Source organism: Gorilla gorilla, chromosome 3, assembly GCF_029281585.2.
Source record: "Gorilla gorilla gorilla isolate KB3781 chromosome 3, NHGRI_mGorGor1-v2.1_pri, whole genome shotgun sequence".
In the NCBI taxonomy this organism is placed as follows: domain Eukaryota; kingdom Metazoa; phylum Chordata; class Mammalia; order Primates; family Hominidae; genus Gorilla; species Gorilla gorilla.
Window position 1 is genome coordinate 58,781,078 of NC_073227.2, and position 17,669 is coordinate 58,798,746.

The following is a 17,669-nucleotide window of genomic DNA, read 5'->3' on the forward strand; positions in this document are numbered from 1 at the left end:
GCTGGGATTACAGGTGTGAGCCACCTCACCCAGCCTATTCTGTATTTCTTAATTGTCTTAGTGCATTGGCAGGGAAATTTTCCCCAATAACATAAAACAACTCTCCTTGCCATTTATTGTTTTAATTATTAAAATTAGCTCTGAAAATTACTGCTTATTCTTATTAATCATCTTTAAAATAATGTTTTGAAAATCAACTGTTACTGACTTTTTTACATGCATATGGAATCTAGTATTGTCAATTTTAGATAATAGTAGAAGTCTTAGAATAGTTTTATTTAGTAAATGAGTTTTGAGAAATGTCCAAAAGGGAGGAATCTTTTTTTAAATGTTGTATTAACATTATATTGTGTTTATTTCTATCTTACATAAGCAGTTCAATGTTTAAATTTTATTTGGAATTTTTAAATGTCTTCTGTTTAAAGAAATTGTAAAATTATGCTTTTCCTTATTTGGATTATACTTTTTTTTTCGTTGAAACAGTGGTAAAATAAACCTGTTAAATATTTCAAAGTAAAATGATTCACAGATAGGTTATTTTAATCTGATATATACCATTTTTCTCCTCCATAGGTAGGGTGTGGAGCCATAGGCTGTGAAATGTTGAAAAATTTTGCTTTACTTGGTGTTGGCACAAGCAAAGAGAAAGGAATGGTAAGATATCAATTCTTGAGAGTTAAAAGTTTATATTTCTGTTGTTGCCCTTTTTCAGCTATATTTGACTGCATAAATCTGAAGTATCAGTTTTTTGAAAATAGAGCATTAAACTAAAAATTGGAAGATTGTCATGCCCTTCTGACCACTTTTCAAAACTTATGTTACCTTGTAGCAAATTACTTCTCTTTCCCTTGTAGCAAATTAATTCTTTTCTCAGTTTCCTTCTCTACTACTGTGAAACTGACATTTGTACTACCTATCTCATAACGTTATTGTGATGATCAAATGTGAAAGGGCTTTGCAAGCTATAAAATATGTTATTTCTGTTAGATAGTGTTTATTGTTAAATGTTTAAGATAACTGAAGCTAACATTACAAAGTTGCAGAGGACTCAGATGTAGTTTCAATTAAAGAGTATTAAAAGTAGTGGGAAAAATATAAAGCTCAGTGTACAATTTAAATTCTTAAGACTCTAAATGTGAGTTAATTGCAAGCCATGTCATATATTTAAATAGAAATTTATTTCACTGGTGCTGTTTGCCTTTTAAGATAAACTGTCTTCCATTAGTGATTTCATAGATATATCAAGGTGACTAACAGAAGACTGATTAAATGGCTACAATTTATATGATGGTTCACCTTTTATAAAAGTTTATTAAACTTAGCTTATTATTCCAATTCAAAAGAGCATACATTACTATCATAGTTAACAGGCAGATGTTCTATGTTTATATTAACATTTCCTAAATACTGCTTCACAAACCACTATTACTTGTGTTGATTTTAAAAAGAAGAAAATCTTTGGTTACCTCAGTTTAGGAATCACCTAAATGCTTTAACTCCTTGTAAATTCATGATGCACATTAGCATATAAAGGTCAGGAAAAGAACTGTAATGAAGAAACCTACTGACTTCAGATAACAAAACAAGATAAGTTAATGTGGACATGCTTCTGTACTACTGGAAACACAGACTTACTGTATACATTTTTTTAAGTGTAATGTAGCCAAGCTGAAAAGAGAAATTCCCAGGTCCCAGGAACCAAGAGAGAAGAAAAAATCCTAAATTGAAAGCCATGGGTACTTACAAGTGTTTCTATCTTGAATGTTTGTCCAAAACTTTAAGTAAAAACAGAAGTCACTAATGAGAAATTGAAACTCAGAGCATGTACCACACCAGGGTAAGGGGTCCAAAATTATATCATATAAAACTTAAAGCAGAGAACGGAATATAACAAATTTAAGACCACTAAAACTTACAGCCTTTAAAGCAAATGTAAAACTGCATCATGATGATAATAACACACTCAGGACTATGCAGAAAAAGTCAGCCTTCATTAAAGACAATTCAGATTAAAAAATGACTATTCACTAGAAAGGGAACCACCACAAGAATCAGCCATGGCAAATAAAAGAATTAGTCTCCTAAGAATTATAGATGATAGAAGTGCTACCAATAATAGAATATTTTTTAAATTTTATTTTATTATTATTATACTTTAAGTTTTAGGGTACATGTGCACAATGTGCAGGTTAGTTACATATGTATACATGTGCCATGCTGGTGAATAATAGAATATTTTACAGAAAATAGAACAAACTTTAAAGTTAAAAATGATCAGAGATAAAGAGAGCTAGAAACGGGAAAAAAAGGCACTGAAATTTTTACAGAAAGCCAAATAAAAATTTCCGTATAATCGCTAATATTAAAATTTAAATATAACTGAGGTGAGAATGGACAAATCGAAGATAAATATAAATACCCAGAATGTAGTGCAGAATGATATCCTTTTTTAATGAAAGAAGTGCGTTTGCAAGGTCCAACATAGGTCTAGTAGAATTTCCAGAGATAAAGATAAAGGAGAAGAAGCAATATATTCCAAAGATAATGACAAAAGTTCCCAGAGTTAAAGAAAGACAAGTGTTTTCAAATTGGAAAGATAAACTAGTACCAAACAAATCAAAAGCAAAGATTAAAAAAAGAGATTGCATAATAGACTTTTCGTCAGCAATAAATAGAAGATAATGGAAGCATATCTTCATAGTGTAATGGAAAATTACTATTAACCTATACTCAGTTCAAGAGGGAGAGCAAAGTAAAGATAGCTGACAAATAAAATGATGAAAGATTACTACCACTTATTGGTTCTTACTGAAAGATGTTAGGTTGTGTGGGCAGTGTGTAAAGGGTATGTAGAGGCATTTGTCAGCATTCTTTGATTTACATGAGTATTGATTTTTTAAAACCTTAGAGTGAGATGGTTAAAAGTTTTGAGTGTAACTGATCTCATGGAAAGCAGACTGGAGAGTTCCAAATTAAATGATTTAGATATTCTCGGTTTTCAGGAAGATAGAAATTTTAATAAATTTTAGATCTTAAGTCACATAAGCATGTTAAAATTTTGAGCATAACCACATAACATTAGGCACTTAGCTTCTAAACCAGTTTGGGGAGTTGGGGGCAGTAGGAATCAAGAAAACTTGGTCAGTCCAGTACAAGGCAAAAATACAGGGGAATGAAAAGCAGAATTGGAGGAGGTGGAAAGAAAAAGCCTTAATATCAGTGAACAATGAATTGATTAAGCTTTTTTGTTAAAAGATATTTTCTGTTTGATTTTTTTTCCATTAAAAGAGACACTCCCTAACATAATTACACAGAAATATTAAAAATATCAGGGAAATAACAACTAAAAGAAAATGAATGTGGAATATAGTCAGAGACATTCTACATCTAGGCAAATCTTGTTTAAAAATGCTAAAGTGGCAAATGCATTTTGAATACTCTTCAGATGATCTTGAGTTTACTTTCATCTTGCGTCCTTTAGAATGAGTCTGCAGACTTTTTCTTAAAGGACAAGATTGCAAATATTTCAACTTTGCAGACCAAAGATCTCTGTCACAACTTATCAGTTCTGCCCCTGGGATCATGAAAACAGCGGTAGACAATTCTTAAATAGTATGACAGTGTTTCAGTAAAACTTTAGTTACAAAAATAGGCAGCATGCCTAATTAGGGGGTTAGGAGTTCAAGACTAAAGTTTGTATGCCTCTGCTTTAGCCAGAGTTCCTTTCAAATTGATACATATAAGCATTCTTCCCAAATTAGTTGAGATTAAGAATAAATATCAGTTTAGAAAGAAGAGCTAGCTCCTCTGCAGGTAATCCATTTCATAGTTCTAAAAAGTTTTGTTTTGTTATGAATAATTAGAAAAAAGTTTTGAACAGGAATTGCAATTGGCCTCAGCTATTTTGTTTGATGCGCTCCTATGTAAAACATTAATTACAATTAAATAAAACATAAAAGAGTAGTATTGGTAACTATTTGGGAATGTTTGTATCATTATGACCTTTACCAACCAGACTAATTTAGAATAATTTGTCAGGACTTTTTTAGTCATACTGAGAAAAGAAAAATAGATTAAAATGTATCCATTATGTAATTTCAGCCATATTTTCTTGATATTAGATTACAGTTACAGATCCTGACTTGATAGAGAAATCCAACTTAAATAGACAGTTCCTATTTCGTCCTCATCACATACAGGTATGTTGCTATTCTGTTTCAAATTTAAATCATGTATTATACAAAAAAGTTTCCTTTTAATAAATAGAAAATAGTGATTGAACAATCGTGTTATTTTATTAGAATCTTTCAAATTATCAATTAATGGAAATGACAAAAGGGAAAATATTAAATTATTTAATGCACAATATTGATTTTTGCATTGATTTTGGAATTGAAACCTGAGTTGTGAAACAGGCAGTATTTTTTTCATTTTGTAATCACCAGGGTATGTTGACATTCAGTTTTAGAAAGGAAGTATATAGAAATATGTTTCTAATTTGAGGTTTTGATAGTTAGCAAATTTGGCGGTGTCTTTTTTTATCTTTGTCATAAATCAGATAAAAGTTTAGCACTTAGAATTTTTGTGCTCTTTTGATCGTTTGACCAACATCCGTTTTTATTGTAAAATAATGCTTGTTCTCAGTTTTCTCCTTTTTTATATAAATCAAAATATTTAAGTCAGGCAAAAAAGCATTTTAAGTCAAGCAGATTTGCTTTTACTTTAGGAATGTTTAGCCAGACGCAATAGCTCATGCCTATAATCCCAGCACTTTGGGAGGCCAACACAGGAGGATTGCTTGAGGTTAGGAGTTCCCGACCAGCCTGGGCAACCTAGGGAAAAACCAGTTCTACCCTAAAAAAAAGTTTTAAAAAAATTAAAACAAAAAAAAGTGTTTATTGTTCAACAACTCATTCCAAGTCTTAGTAAACTAAGCTTAGTAATGTCATGAACAGAAAGTAACTAAAACAGATGTCATAGTTAATCTAATTGCCTTGCTTATCCAAATATAATAGACAAAGTAACAGGGTCCGTTGTGAACTAAAATATGTTGCAAAGTGTATTTGCTTAACTTGGTGCATTTTACTTAGAGAAGAACTATAAAGTCCTGTTCATTCTTATTTTACTGAGTTCTAACAAAGTTTTGATTTGTTTGTACACTTAGAACACTGATAAGTGAAATGTGTCAGCCTAAGAATGTGAGAAGAGACAGAAATACCGTTAAAACTAGATGTGTGAATTTAAACAGAATGGCCTAAAGATATTTAATGCCAAAGCAAATGCAGATGAACAGTGACAGCACCTGAAATAACAATCATGATTTAAAAATAGTCACTAAATCTTTTTAAGAAAAGAAAGAATAAATTATATTTAGAGTACAGTAGTACCCCTTATCAGCAGTATCCAGTTTTGCTTGCCACAGTTTCAGTTAGCCATGGTCAACCAGGATCTGAAAATAGGTGAGTACAGTGTGGTGTACAATAAGATACTATATTTTGAGAGGGAGAGACCATATTCCTATGCCTTTTATTAATGTATATTGTTATGATTGTATTGTTTTATTGTTATTAATCTCTTACTATGCATAATTTATAAATTAAACTTTATCATAGGTATGTGTGTATATGAAAATACATAGTATATATAGGGTTTGGTACTGTCTGTAGTTTTAGGCATTTTGGGGGGTTGTGGAAGGCAGATGAGGAACTACTGGACTGTTTTTAATAAAATTGAACACAAATAATTTCTGAAAATATTTCCATCCAGAAATAATAATTTTAAAATATGTTAGTACCAAAGTATTCAACTCGCATACCTCTAAGAACTTATCTTCTGCAGAGTTGATTTCCAATGTCTTACTGAATGTGTTCTCATTTTATTCTAGGCACTTACCAAGTCAAACATCATTACTAGGGAAAAATTGTAATTGGATTTTTAACTTTTTTTAAGAACTGTAAAGTACTTAACTATAAGATAGAAGGTGCTTAGATTTTTATTAATAATTTGTAAATTATTTGGACTAATGTGCATTATTAATGTAGTGTGATTACAGTGAATGTAATTTCTACAAGCCAAAAATGAAAACTGGTCTCATTACTCTCATTATATATATATGGACTTTGACTGAACTTACACATTCTTATCACTCTGGAATATATAGAAAAATCATAGTCCTTTTTTTGTTGTTTAACATATTCCTTCTGCTTATATTATTTGTTTAGAAACCTAAAAGCTACACTGCTGCTGATGCTACTCTGAAAATAAATTCTCAAATAAAGATAGATGCACACCTGAACAAAGTATGTCCAACCACTGAGACCATTTACAATGATGAGTTCTATACTAAACAAGATATAATTATTACAGCATTAGATAATGTGGAAGCCAGGAGATACGTAGACAGGTATGTTCTTGAAATTCATGTTCCTACAGAATTGTCTTTAGTTTTCACTTCTGTTTCCCACATTACTTATTGAAAAGTTACGGAATTATCTGATTATTCCTTATGTTCCTATTGTAGTACTCCTCAAACACAAACCCTTTGATGATTTCTCATTATACTTAGAATGAAATTCAAAATCTGTAACATAACCTAAATGTTTTTCATGGAGTACTTTTCACCTGTTCACCATGCCAGTGTAACATTTACCAGTCTTCCTTGGCTCCCCTTATTGTAGCTGTATGTGCCTTTCAGTTTTTTGGCTGTCTTTTGTTTTTTCTGAATTATAAAGCTATTTTTAATACTTTGGGGTGAGTCCCACTGCAATAGAAAACATAGGAGGAGTAACTCCTTCACCCCCAGAAATGCCCGAGGGGAGAAAGGCTACCTGAGAAGGAAGCACAAAAAGGACCCACTGCAAACTCAGGGCAAAGGGAATGCCATGAGTCCTGGGTCCTGTGAGTACTAGAGGAGGAAACGTGAGCATGGTGGGACTGGCTTCAGGCACATAGGCGAAGGGCACGGGGATGGACACCAAACCACAAAGCTACTTAGGTTCTTCCTTCTCGTTTTCCCTTTTCTGCTTCAGCTGCATGGTCTCCAGGTCCCTCTGCTTGTGGGCAGCAGCAGAAAGTCTGTCTTCTTGGCACTTTCCCTTAACTGTTTGCATATTCTTCTGTTTTTTCATGTTCTTCTACCAGGCAAGCTCTTGCTGGTTACCCGCAGCAGCTCTGACCTGCCACCCCTCCTTCTGTCTGTGCCTTTTTCTTACCAGGCCTTCAGCACTTTTTTACCTCAGGGACTTGCACACAGTATTCTTCAGCCTCAGGAAGTTCTGTTTTTCTTGCTTTAACATTCCTGATCTCTAATCTACCTATCTATTCTTCATCTAGTTTAGCTTTTTTTCTTCATCCTTTCAGTTTCAGCCTAAATTTCTTTTTATTTATTTATTGTTTGATTGATTGATCATTCTTGGGTGTTTCTCGCATAGGGGGATTTGGCAGGGTCATAGGACAATAGTGGAGGGAAGGTCAGCAGATAAACAAGTGAACAAAGGTCTCTGGTTTTCCTGGGCAGAGGACCCTGCGGCCTACCGCAGTGTTTATGTCCCTGGGTAGTTGAGATTAGGGAGTGGTGATGACTCTTGACGAGCATGCTGCCTTCAAGCATCTGTTTAACAAAGCACATCTTGCACCGCCCTTAATCCATTTAACCCTGAGTGGACACAGCACATGTTTCAGAGAGCGCCGGGTTGGGGGTAAGGTCATAGATCAACAGCATCCCAAGGCAGAAGAATTTTTCTTAGTACGGAACAAAATGGAGTCTCCTATGTCTTCTACTTTCTACACAGACACAGCAACAATCTGATTTCTCTATTTTGTCCCCACATTTCCCCCTTTTCTATTCGACAAAACCGCCATCGTCATCATGGCCCGTTCTCAATGAGCTGTTGGGTACACCTCCCAGATGGGGTGGCGGCAGGGCAGAGGGACTCCTCACTTCCCAGAAGGGGCGGCCGGGCAGAGGCGCCCCCACCTCCCGGATGGGGCAGCTGGCCAGGCGGGGGCTGGCCCCACCTCCCTCCCGGGCGGGGTGGCTGGCTGGGCGGGGTGGCTGGCCAGGCGGGGGCTGCCCCCCACCTCCCTCCAGGACAGGGCGGCTGGCGGGGTGGGGGCTGCCCCCCACCTCCCTCCCAGGCAGGGCGGCTGGCCGGGCTGGGGCTGCCCCCTACCTCCCTCCCGGGTGGGGCGGCTGGCTGGGCGGGGCGGCTGGCCAGGCGGGGGCTGCCCCCCCACCTCCCGGACGGGGCGGCTGCCGGGTGTAGGCGCTCCTCACTTCCCAGACGGTGTGGCTGCCGGGCGGAGGGGCTCCTCACTTCTCAGACGGGGCGGCCGGGCAGAGACGCTCCTCACCTCCCAGACGGGGTCGCGGCCGGGCAGAGGCGCTCCTCATATCCCAGACGGGGCGGCAGGGCAGAGGCGCTCCCCACATCTCAGACAATGGACGGCCGGGCAGAGACGCTCCTCACTTCCTAGACGGGATGGAGGCCGGGAAGAGGCGCTCCTCACTTCCCAGACTGGGCAGCTGGGCAGAGGGGCTCCTCACATCCCAGACGATGGGCGGCCGGGCAGAGACGCTCCTCACTTCCCAGACGGGGTGGCGGCCGGGCAGAGGCTGCAATCTCGGCACTTTGGGAGGCCAAGGCAGGTGGCTGGGAGGTGGAGGTTGTAGCTAGCCGAGATCACGCCACTGCACTCCAGCCTGGGCAACATTGAGCACTGAGTGAACGAGACTCCGTCTGCAGTTCTGGCACCTCGGGAGGCCGAGGCTGGCAGATCACTCGCTGTTAGGAGCTGGAGACCAGCCTGGCCAACACAGCAAAATCCCGTCTCCACCAAAAAAAATAGGAAAACCAGTCAGGCGTGGAGGTGCGCGCGCCTGCAATCGCAGGCACTAGGCAGGCTGAGGCAGGAGAATCAGGCAGGGAGGTTGCAGTGAGCCAAGATGGCAGCAGTACAGTCCAGCTTCGGCTCGGCATCAGAGGGAGACCGTGGGGAGCGGGAGAGGGAGAGGGACCTAAATTTCTTTATCAAAACAGACTTTATTTTCCCCCAAATTCTAAATTAAATTCTCCTATGGTGATTTTCATAACACTATGTACTTTTTCCTTCATGGCACTCATTTTTACTGATATGCATATTTATTTAATGTTTGTGTCCTCACTGAATCATTCATCCAGGGACCATACTTTCCATCATTGTATCCTCAGTGCCCAACATATGATGTCATTTAGTAAATATTCCTTAAATAAGTAGATGAATGAATGACTATAAATGTGTTCACCTTACATCTTTATATGACTCCTCAATGTTAGGGTGTAGAGCAGATATATTAGCAGAGGAGAATTTATCAGTTGAAAAATGTGAAAAGTATGTAATCTTGGGCCAAAGAGGGGAAGAAAATAAAACTTTAAAAAATAAAAATTTGTAGAATATAGGTATTGTAAGTGTTGAGAAAGAAGATTAATATTATTTGGGATAAAGAAAATATTGAGAAGAGATAGTGTGGTAGAACTTGTAGTTAGAAAATAACCAAAGAAGAAATATAAAGCAAGGGAAAAGGAGTAATATTGTTAGGAATTAACCTAGAGATAAAGGTTAAGAAAGCCCCAGATTTAGGGTACTACTAGTAGAAAAGAGAGAAATTACTAGATTGAACAACAAGATGTATATGTATATAGTGCAGAATAGGGGAACAGGAATGATCCACTGTTTGATAGTAGTATATCTGTTTTCCTAAAATACTGCATTCAAGAAGTGATCAGTATGTGAAACGGTCAATAGAAAGTTGTAGGATGTCCTTTGGTTACATTGTTATTGCTCACTTTTTTGTTTTTTACTTGCTATCTTTTCAAATAGTCGTTGCTTAGCAAATCTAAGGCCTCTTTTAGATTCTGGAACAATGGGCACTAAGGGACACACTGAAGTTATTGTACCGCATTTGACTGAGTCTTACAATAGTCATGTAAGTGAATCAATATTTTGAAATAGATGTCTTTTTTATATCTTGTAATTTTTGTCTTAATCAACAATTTGATTTAGCTTTCCTAATCCTTCTGATTTTGCTCTGCCAATGATGTTCATACATATGTGCATGTACATTTTTAAAAATATAATTGAACTTTTTTTTAATTATCAGAATTTTGTGTCTGGTGTTTCTGGAGCATTATTTTTCTGTTTACTATTTATTTCTCAGAGCTGCTTAGTTTTCTAATACCCTTTGAGTTTAAGATTGTTTGATAAGAACAAACTATTAGATTGAGACTAGAACTGTCAACAAAGACATAAAATTTTATTCACTTGCTGAGACAAAGTGAGTCATTTTAGATTAGGTAAACCAATAAACCTAGGCAAAATGTACTCTATAATAGAATGTGGATTTCTTCAATGGTACTTTATCCACAAAAAACGACTTAGGTATTTACCATTTATTTAATACATGCTTTCTGCAAGAAACCTCAAGCATTGAGGACATATTTCTGCTCCCAGATGTTTTTCTCCATGGAAAAACTCATGCTTTTCTGAGCACTATACTGGGTATTCCTGAATTACTTTTCAAAGCGGGCAGTGTTATAAAACTTTAAATGTCACCTTGATTCATGAGAAAAAAATGATTTATGGATGATGGTGTGTCATGAGTACTACATGGTGCTTTAAATGAGTACACAAATAATAAATAAGATTCATGTTTGGCATTACATAGCTATTAACAAATAGGTTAAATGTCAAAAGAATTAACTTCTCGTATTGCCTAAGAGAGAGAAGATATAAAAATGTCTGGTTGGATTTTATTTATTTTTGGATTTTTAAATAGGCTTAAAGCTCAAAACTAAATTAAATCAATAAAAAATGGTCATTGCTTCCCCTTAAGTACCTGTTGTCATATTTTATAAATTAGCGGGATCCCCCAGAAGAGGAAATACCATTTTGTACTCTAAAATCCTTTCCAGCTGCTATTGAACATACCATACAGTGGGCAAGAGATAAGGTAAAAGTTCCTTTTTAAATTTATTTTCTTTGAAGTGAGAAAGAAGATATTTCTGACTTTAAACAGACTTCTATTTGTAATTTTTTTCTTTTCTCTGTTACAGTTTGAAAGTTCCTTTTCCCACAAACCTTCATTGTTTAACAAATTTTGGCAAACCTATTCATCTGCAGAAGAAGTCTTACAGGTAAAAATCAGTAAATTTTAATACAAACTTAACACTTTGTGGCAGTGTAATCTTATTTTCAAGTCATCTACAAGTGATTTATTTTACCTCCATAAAGAGTGATTGTATATAAAAAGTGAAATGATACATAAGGAATCTTGAAATTAGGTCACAAATTATCCTTTTGGTTTGGTTGAACTACATGGAATTGTCAATATTTGACCATGTTCGACTCACAAAACAGCAATTCATATGGTTCAAGCTAATAAAGATATGATAATTATGATAGAAGGGCTACAAATAATAAAAGGGCTTTTATTAAGCCCTTTGGAAAGAAAAAATTGAGGTAAGTTCTAGTTAAAATTTCATGAGGGAACAATAATCTCCAAGACTTATTACTCTTATAGTGAAGGCAACTTTAAAGATGTTTTCTCACTTTCTTTTAATCTTTTGCTAACAAGGCCCACTTTTTAGTATCAAATATTCATAGCACTTATAGTGAGTACATATATTATAGTACTAATAACTTACAGCTAGGAAAATATGAGGATAACTTGTAAGATAAGAAATCAGAGTTAAAATTTTGTGTGCTATCTCTTACCATTCCCCTTCTCAAACAGAAAAGAAAAGAAAGGTTAAAGAAGAAGGAAGGGAAAAGGAGCTTGAGGTGAAAAAAGAAAAGCATAAAACACATGAGTTGACACTTCAAACTTAGGCTAACTTTTGGTGAGGGATGTGTATATGTTTGTAATTGGAAGTATGTTGATTTTTTTTTTCTCTCCCATTCTAGAAGATACAGAGTGGACACAGTTTAGAAGGCTGTTTTCAAGTTATAAAGTTACTTAGCAGAAGACCTAGAAATTGGTCCCAGTGTGTAGAATTAGCAAGATTAAAGTTTGAGAAATATTTTAACCATAAGGTAAGTATGCATTGTGAGACATTAAGAAAAGGTCTGATCTTGGCTTATTTAGTTATTAACAAATTAATTTCATTGACCTGAAATGTGTATTCTTTCTTTTGGCAAGCTTTTCAGAAATTAGTAGTAAGTTAAATGAGAACACATGCTAATCTAAAAGAAGTTTGTTCAGAATAGAAGAAGCAAGATACTGAGAAAATAAGGATATTTAGTCAGAAATTTTGCTGAGATTTTGCCATTTCCACCCATATCTGATAATCACATTTTATGTCTGTTTCCCCATCTGTAAAATAGAAATAATAAATTTGTACCTAATACATAAGGTAGTGGTGAGGATAAAAGGAGGTAACACAAAGCATTTAGAACAGAGCCTGGCACATAAAAAATTACTAAATATTAGCTGTTATTCTTACCTCCAGTTAAATATAGTTGCTGGAATGTGTGTTGCCTTCTCTTTAGTCTTCCCCTCTCTTTAGGCTCTTAAGTTCATCTTCCTTAGAAACAACTTTAAAAAAAAAAAACAGGGTTTCCCTATGTTTTCCAGTCTGGCCTGGAACTCCTGGGCTCAAGTGATCCCTGCCTCAGCCCTTAAGTAGCTGAGGCTGCATGTGCACGCCACCACACCCCACTTAAAAAATATTTCGTTTATACTTCTTCTTTTTACTTTCAACAGAGCTCTACTTCTTGGAAAAGTGGTCTGTACTACTCAATGTTACCACTTCCTTACCCAGTAAATTTGACTTCTTTGCTCATTACTCTTCAGATTGTTCTTAACATGGTTATCAATGACCCCTGTTTCAAAAATCTAAGGAACTCTTTAGTTCTTATCTTCTGTGCATTTTTTTAAAACTTTTTTTATAATGAAAAATATTCAGCCATAGAAATGTAGAGGAAATAGTATAATGAACCCTAATGTAGTTGTCAATTACCTATCACCCAGGGTTAGCAGTTATCAATTCATAGATAAATCTCGTTTCATCACCATTCCCGTTCATTCTTACCTTCCCCCAGGTGATTTTGAAGCAAATCTCAAACATGTATCATTTCAAAAATACAAAGTACTGTGTGTTTTTTCTGGTTTTGTTATTTAAGTATTAGCTCTTTAAAAAGAACAGAATGACATGTAAAATATGCCACCATTTATATAAAAAGGAGTGAAGTAATCTACATTTGTTTGCTGTAGATACCACCTCCCAATAAACCTACAAATAGTGATAGAAAATGATATTTTGGATTTTTCATTTATGAGGGACATTGACAGGAGAATGGACAGATGGAATACAAGGGTGGTAGGGAGACTTCACTGTGTCTCTTTTAATGTGTTTTGATTTTTGAATCATGTGCATATATTTACTACACACATTTTTTAATTTTATTTTTTAATTTTTCCTCAGATAATATTAAGTAGTGGGTGTCTTTAATTCATTTTTTTTCTTTAGGCTCTTCAGCTTCTTCACTGTTTCCCTCTGGACATACGATTAAAAGATGGCAGTAAGTATAAATGTTGAGAATAAATTTTAATGACATTTATTACTGGCTACATACATTGAAAATAATATTTGTATCTTTTTGCCAGGTTTATTTTGGCAGTCACCAAAGAGGCCACCCTCTCCAATAAAATTTGATTTAAATGAACCTTTGTAAGTATTTATATTTAGTTTTATGTATCCTTCATTATATATTTCTTTACTGTAAATTCCTTAGCTGTACATTGCAGAGTGAAAACCTTAGGCTCTTTAATGTTAAATTATTTCATCCCTGTTCATTTAAGACTTAACAAGTCATTCTGACCAAGAAAGCCAGCCACAACCCTTCCCACACAAATGTGAATCCATTCATTTACATGGTAAATAACCTCATTATTTATAATAAATATCTAAGGTGAAATCAAAATCACCTTTTTTACTTTATCCATAAATTAGTAAAATGACAATGTGTTTTTACATTCAATGAAATCAAATATAAGAATCTTCAGTTATATGGAGGAACAAATAATTACTACTGAATAACTCCCTAAATCTCAAATTATTTTCAGAGGAGTTGGTCTTTGTGTGAATACCTGGAAACACTATATTAAATACACATTAGATTCACACTTGTGTGTATATGTATATTTTTTCTATTTTTTTAATTTAGTTTTTATTTTTTGAAAGAGACGAGGTCTCACATATGTGGCCCAGCCTGGTCTTGAACTCCTAGGCTCAAGCAATCCTCCCACCTCAGCTTCCCAAGTAGCTGGGATTACAGGTGCATACCACCACACCCAACCTTATGTATATATATTTTTAAACACTTAGCTTGCATTCACTAACCTTCCTTTCAGCAGATAACTCTATGCTTAATTTTCTCATCTGGTGGTGGTTTTAGGCTTCCAGTCACCTTATGCTGGACTGCTTCTTCTATAAGACTTTCTTTTTTTGTTTTTAAATAAACACATTTACTTAGTTTGAACTTGATATATACTCATTAAGACCAAATGTATAATATTTCTTATGACTTAAAATGAATTATTGTTCACTAGTCTGAGTTTTCTGGTTCTGTGCACTCACTCCTCTTCCCAAGGTAGTCATGATCACTACCTGAATGTTAAGTGTTTTCGAGAATAACTGTTTGATGTTTTGTCTTTTATAACTTCTGTAGTGTTTTGGTATAGACCAGAATATTTTTGTTTAACTTAAAAAAAAAACTTGAAATAATAATTCTGTGGTTATATTTCTTCAAACTACATTTAAAGGCTATAGTTCATAATGAGTTAAATATCGTCTTTAAAACTGTGCATTCAAATTTTGCTTTTTTTTTAATTTCAAAAGGCACCTCAGTTTCCTTCAGAATGCTGCAAAACTATATGCTACAGTATATTGTATTCCATTTACAGAAGAGGTAAGATATTCTTTAAGCCTTAGCAAGTGATGCAAAACCAAATTAGAATTAGATGACTGATGCACTAATTGCATCAAAACATGTTTGTTTGTTATAAGAATCATTCTTTTTCATACAGAATTTTTATTGTATTTTTACCCATACTAACATAATGGAAGCTAAAAGCTCATTGCAGTATTGCCAAGTAGAAGTCGGATTTTTTCTTCTGAATTGAAGCAGTGAAACAGCATTATTTGTTAAAAGCAGTTAAACTTTGTTTTAAGAATATTTATAACCTGCTTAGCAGCTTCAGTTATCCTAGTTATTCTAAAAAGCCACAGCAAACCATTTCATCGCAATTTTGAAATACTGCGTAGAGATTTTCTTTGTTAACATTTGTTTGTTATTTTGTGATAATTTATGTGCTTTTCAGGAAATCTGAAAATGCTCCCTTATATTGACATTTCTTACTTTAGCATCATACTCATTCTCTTAAACATCATCTTCATTGACTAACAGCTAGAGAGCCTCATACGGTTTTGAGAGGCATCTCTTTTCTTCACAAATGCATATTCTAGCTAAGTAAATTGCTGTACTTTTAGGTGGGCTAAATAGAGAAACATGAATCAGATCCCATAATTAACACTGGCTGTTTTGGATTCAGATAACAATATCTGTTTTAGATTAATCCTTTTTGGAATTCATACAAATAAACTGTAAATATTTGGTAAAAATAGTGGCATTCAGTCTGATATTCTTTTTGGGAAAATCAGTGGTAATTTAGTGGTGAGTGTGGTAATTGACCTCAAAAGCACTATGTCTCAGCTTTTGCCAAGCAACTTCTCAATGACAAATGTAAATGCAACCCATAGCTTTAAATTCATCTAAGTTCATCTTTAACCATTTAAATATTTCCCTCCTTCTTAAGGTATGAATTCCATTTACTTAATTTATTTATTGAGTATAACTTACTTCAGGGAACTTTGTAAAACATTAAAAACATAAAACATAAAGCTAAGGGAATTAAAACTGACTGATCAAGTCACTCAGTTTTATATTTACAACCAGTCCTAAAAATGCCTATTAAAAAATTTGCAGAAGGACTAAAATTTCAAGTTTGTTGACTAATAAGTACTTTTTTACCCCTTACCTTCTCCTCCCCCATAACCTTTATGGGGGGATATTTTTATAGAAATAAAGATAAATGTCTCAAATGGATGTCTACATATTCAGATAATGAAGTATTCATATATTGTAATATGATTAAGGACTTTTTGTAGGATATTTTTAGCTTTAGAATTTAGAAGTAGAAGAATATGTTTGTTGGTAAAATTACTTTTTTAAAAACAGGACTTATCAGCAGATGCCCTCTTGAATATTCTTTCAGAAGTAAAGATTCAGGAATTCAAGCCTTCCAATAAGGTATGTTTAAAAATTCATTCATTCAGCAAATAGTTTGGGAATTTGGACTTGTACCAAGTCCCATTCTAAACCTGGAGAATATCACAATGAATGGTTCTTGCTCTTGCTCTTGTCAGTGCAACTTGAGTTTGAAGTAGATTTGTCAGAATCACAAACTTGATTAATACTAATTTTATTCTAGTGTGGAATTTTAAAAAAGATCATTATAGACTTAGATTGTATGAGCTACTCAGTTAATATTTTTTTATGCCCACTGTATCATTGTGGGTATTAAAAATTAGATATATTGGAGTTCTGTCAGTGAACAAGATACATAAAGATCCCTGTTGTTATAGAGCTTACATGCCTTTGTGAGAAGATAGATAATAAAATACATACATGAATAACATAATAATACCTTCTGAAGGAATGTATAAAATACATTGGACCAATATATTTTGGGCGGAGAGGGACTATAAACAAAAATGCTAATAAGTACATAATATTGCAGTGTGAGTGTAAGTGCTAAGAAGGAAAAATACAACAGGGAAAAGAAAGAGTGATGGAGCTGGTATAATTTTATATGGGATGGAAGTGAGGAAAACCTCTGATAACAGTAACATTTCAGCAGAAACCTGAAGGAAGTTAAGGAATAGTGAAAGAGCAATGTAGGCAGCAGAAATAAGTGCAGAGAAAGGCCTTGAAAAGCTTTTAAGGTCAGGACTCATGTAGAAGAGAATATACAAGGGGGAGAGTCATAAATGAGGAAATTACAGAGATAGTTGGGGCTATGATAAATAAAGATTATTTTCTTAGTTGAAATAAGAAGCTAGCTTAGTAGCTCAGAGTGAAGGGGATAAGAAGATAAAGGAAGTAAGAGCAAAGAAAAGAAGGTATGAAATAATTGTCCAGTGAAGTGGAAGAGTCACTTAATTAAAAGATGTAGTAAAACGCAAGACAATACTGAAGATCCACTTAATGTTAATCTGCTTAATGTATCCTACTAAATGTGGCTGGAGAAAGGGTAATGATCTTTTCTCCAGCCAGAATTTAGCTGCTTGGGTGGTATTATACTGTATAATGGATGGAAAATTGGATATAACTAGGGTTGGGATTTTGCCAGGCAAATACATTGAAAAAAAAAAAAAAGCAATAGGGAGTATTAGTAAAGATGGAACATGAAATTTAGGCAATGTAAATAGAAAAGTTTGAAAACTTTTTTCTTTTTTACATGTTCAATATATGCCTTTCTTGTATGTTCTCTAAAAATCATCCACAAAATTTAGCTATACCAGAAAAGGTGGAGTAATGACCACCTCCCTGCAAAATTCAAGAAAGAAGTG

The 17,669-nt window shown here is 34.8% G+C and overlaps 2 protein-coding genes across 2 annotated transcripts in view; one reads left to right on the forward strand and one right to left on the reverse strand.

Annotated features, from left to right (window-relative positions):
* Positions 1-17,669, forward strand: part of UBA6 (ubiquitin like modifier activating enzyme 6) — an 85,297-nt gene that overhangs the window by 55,997 nt on the left and 11,631 nt on the right. Inside the window, exons 17-27 of the mRNA XM_004038734.5 lie at positions 574-654; positions 4,122-4,199; positions 6,222-6,403; positions 9,859-9,964; positions 10,898-10,987; positions 11,091-11,171; positions 11,941-12,069; positions 13,506-13,557; positions 13,643-13,706; positions 14,877-14,946; positions 16,276-16,347. Of these exons, the coding sequence (XP_004038782.4) occupies positions 574-654; positions 4,122-4,199; positions 6,222-6,403; positions 9,859-9,964; positions 10,898-10,987; positions 11,091-11,171; positions 11,941-12,069; positions 13,506-13,557; positions 13,643-13,706; positions 14,877-14,946; positions 16,276-16,347 (1,005 nt within the window). The remainder of the gene's footprint in view (positions 1-573; positions 655-4,121; positions 4,200-6,221; positions 6,404-9,858; positions 9,965-10,897; positions 10,988-11,090; positions 11,172-11,940; positions 12,070-13,505; positions 13,558-13,642; positions 13,707-14,876; positions 14,947-16,275; positions 16,348-17,669) is intronic.
* LOC109026656 (small EDRK-rich factor 2-like) lies at positions 6,987-7,154 on the reverse strand. Its single transcript, XM_055385411.1, has one exon. The coding sequence runs from the start codon at positions 7,125-7,127 to the stop codon at positions 6,987-6,989; it is 141 nt and encodes a 46-aa protein (XP_055241386.1). The 5' UTR covers positions 7,128-7,154.

Coding starts and splice junctions, on each gene's coding strand:
- LOC109026656 (XM_055385411.1), bottom strand. CDS start 7,127: ATGAAAAAACAGAAGAATATGCAAACAGTTAAGGGAAAGTGCCAAGAA.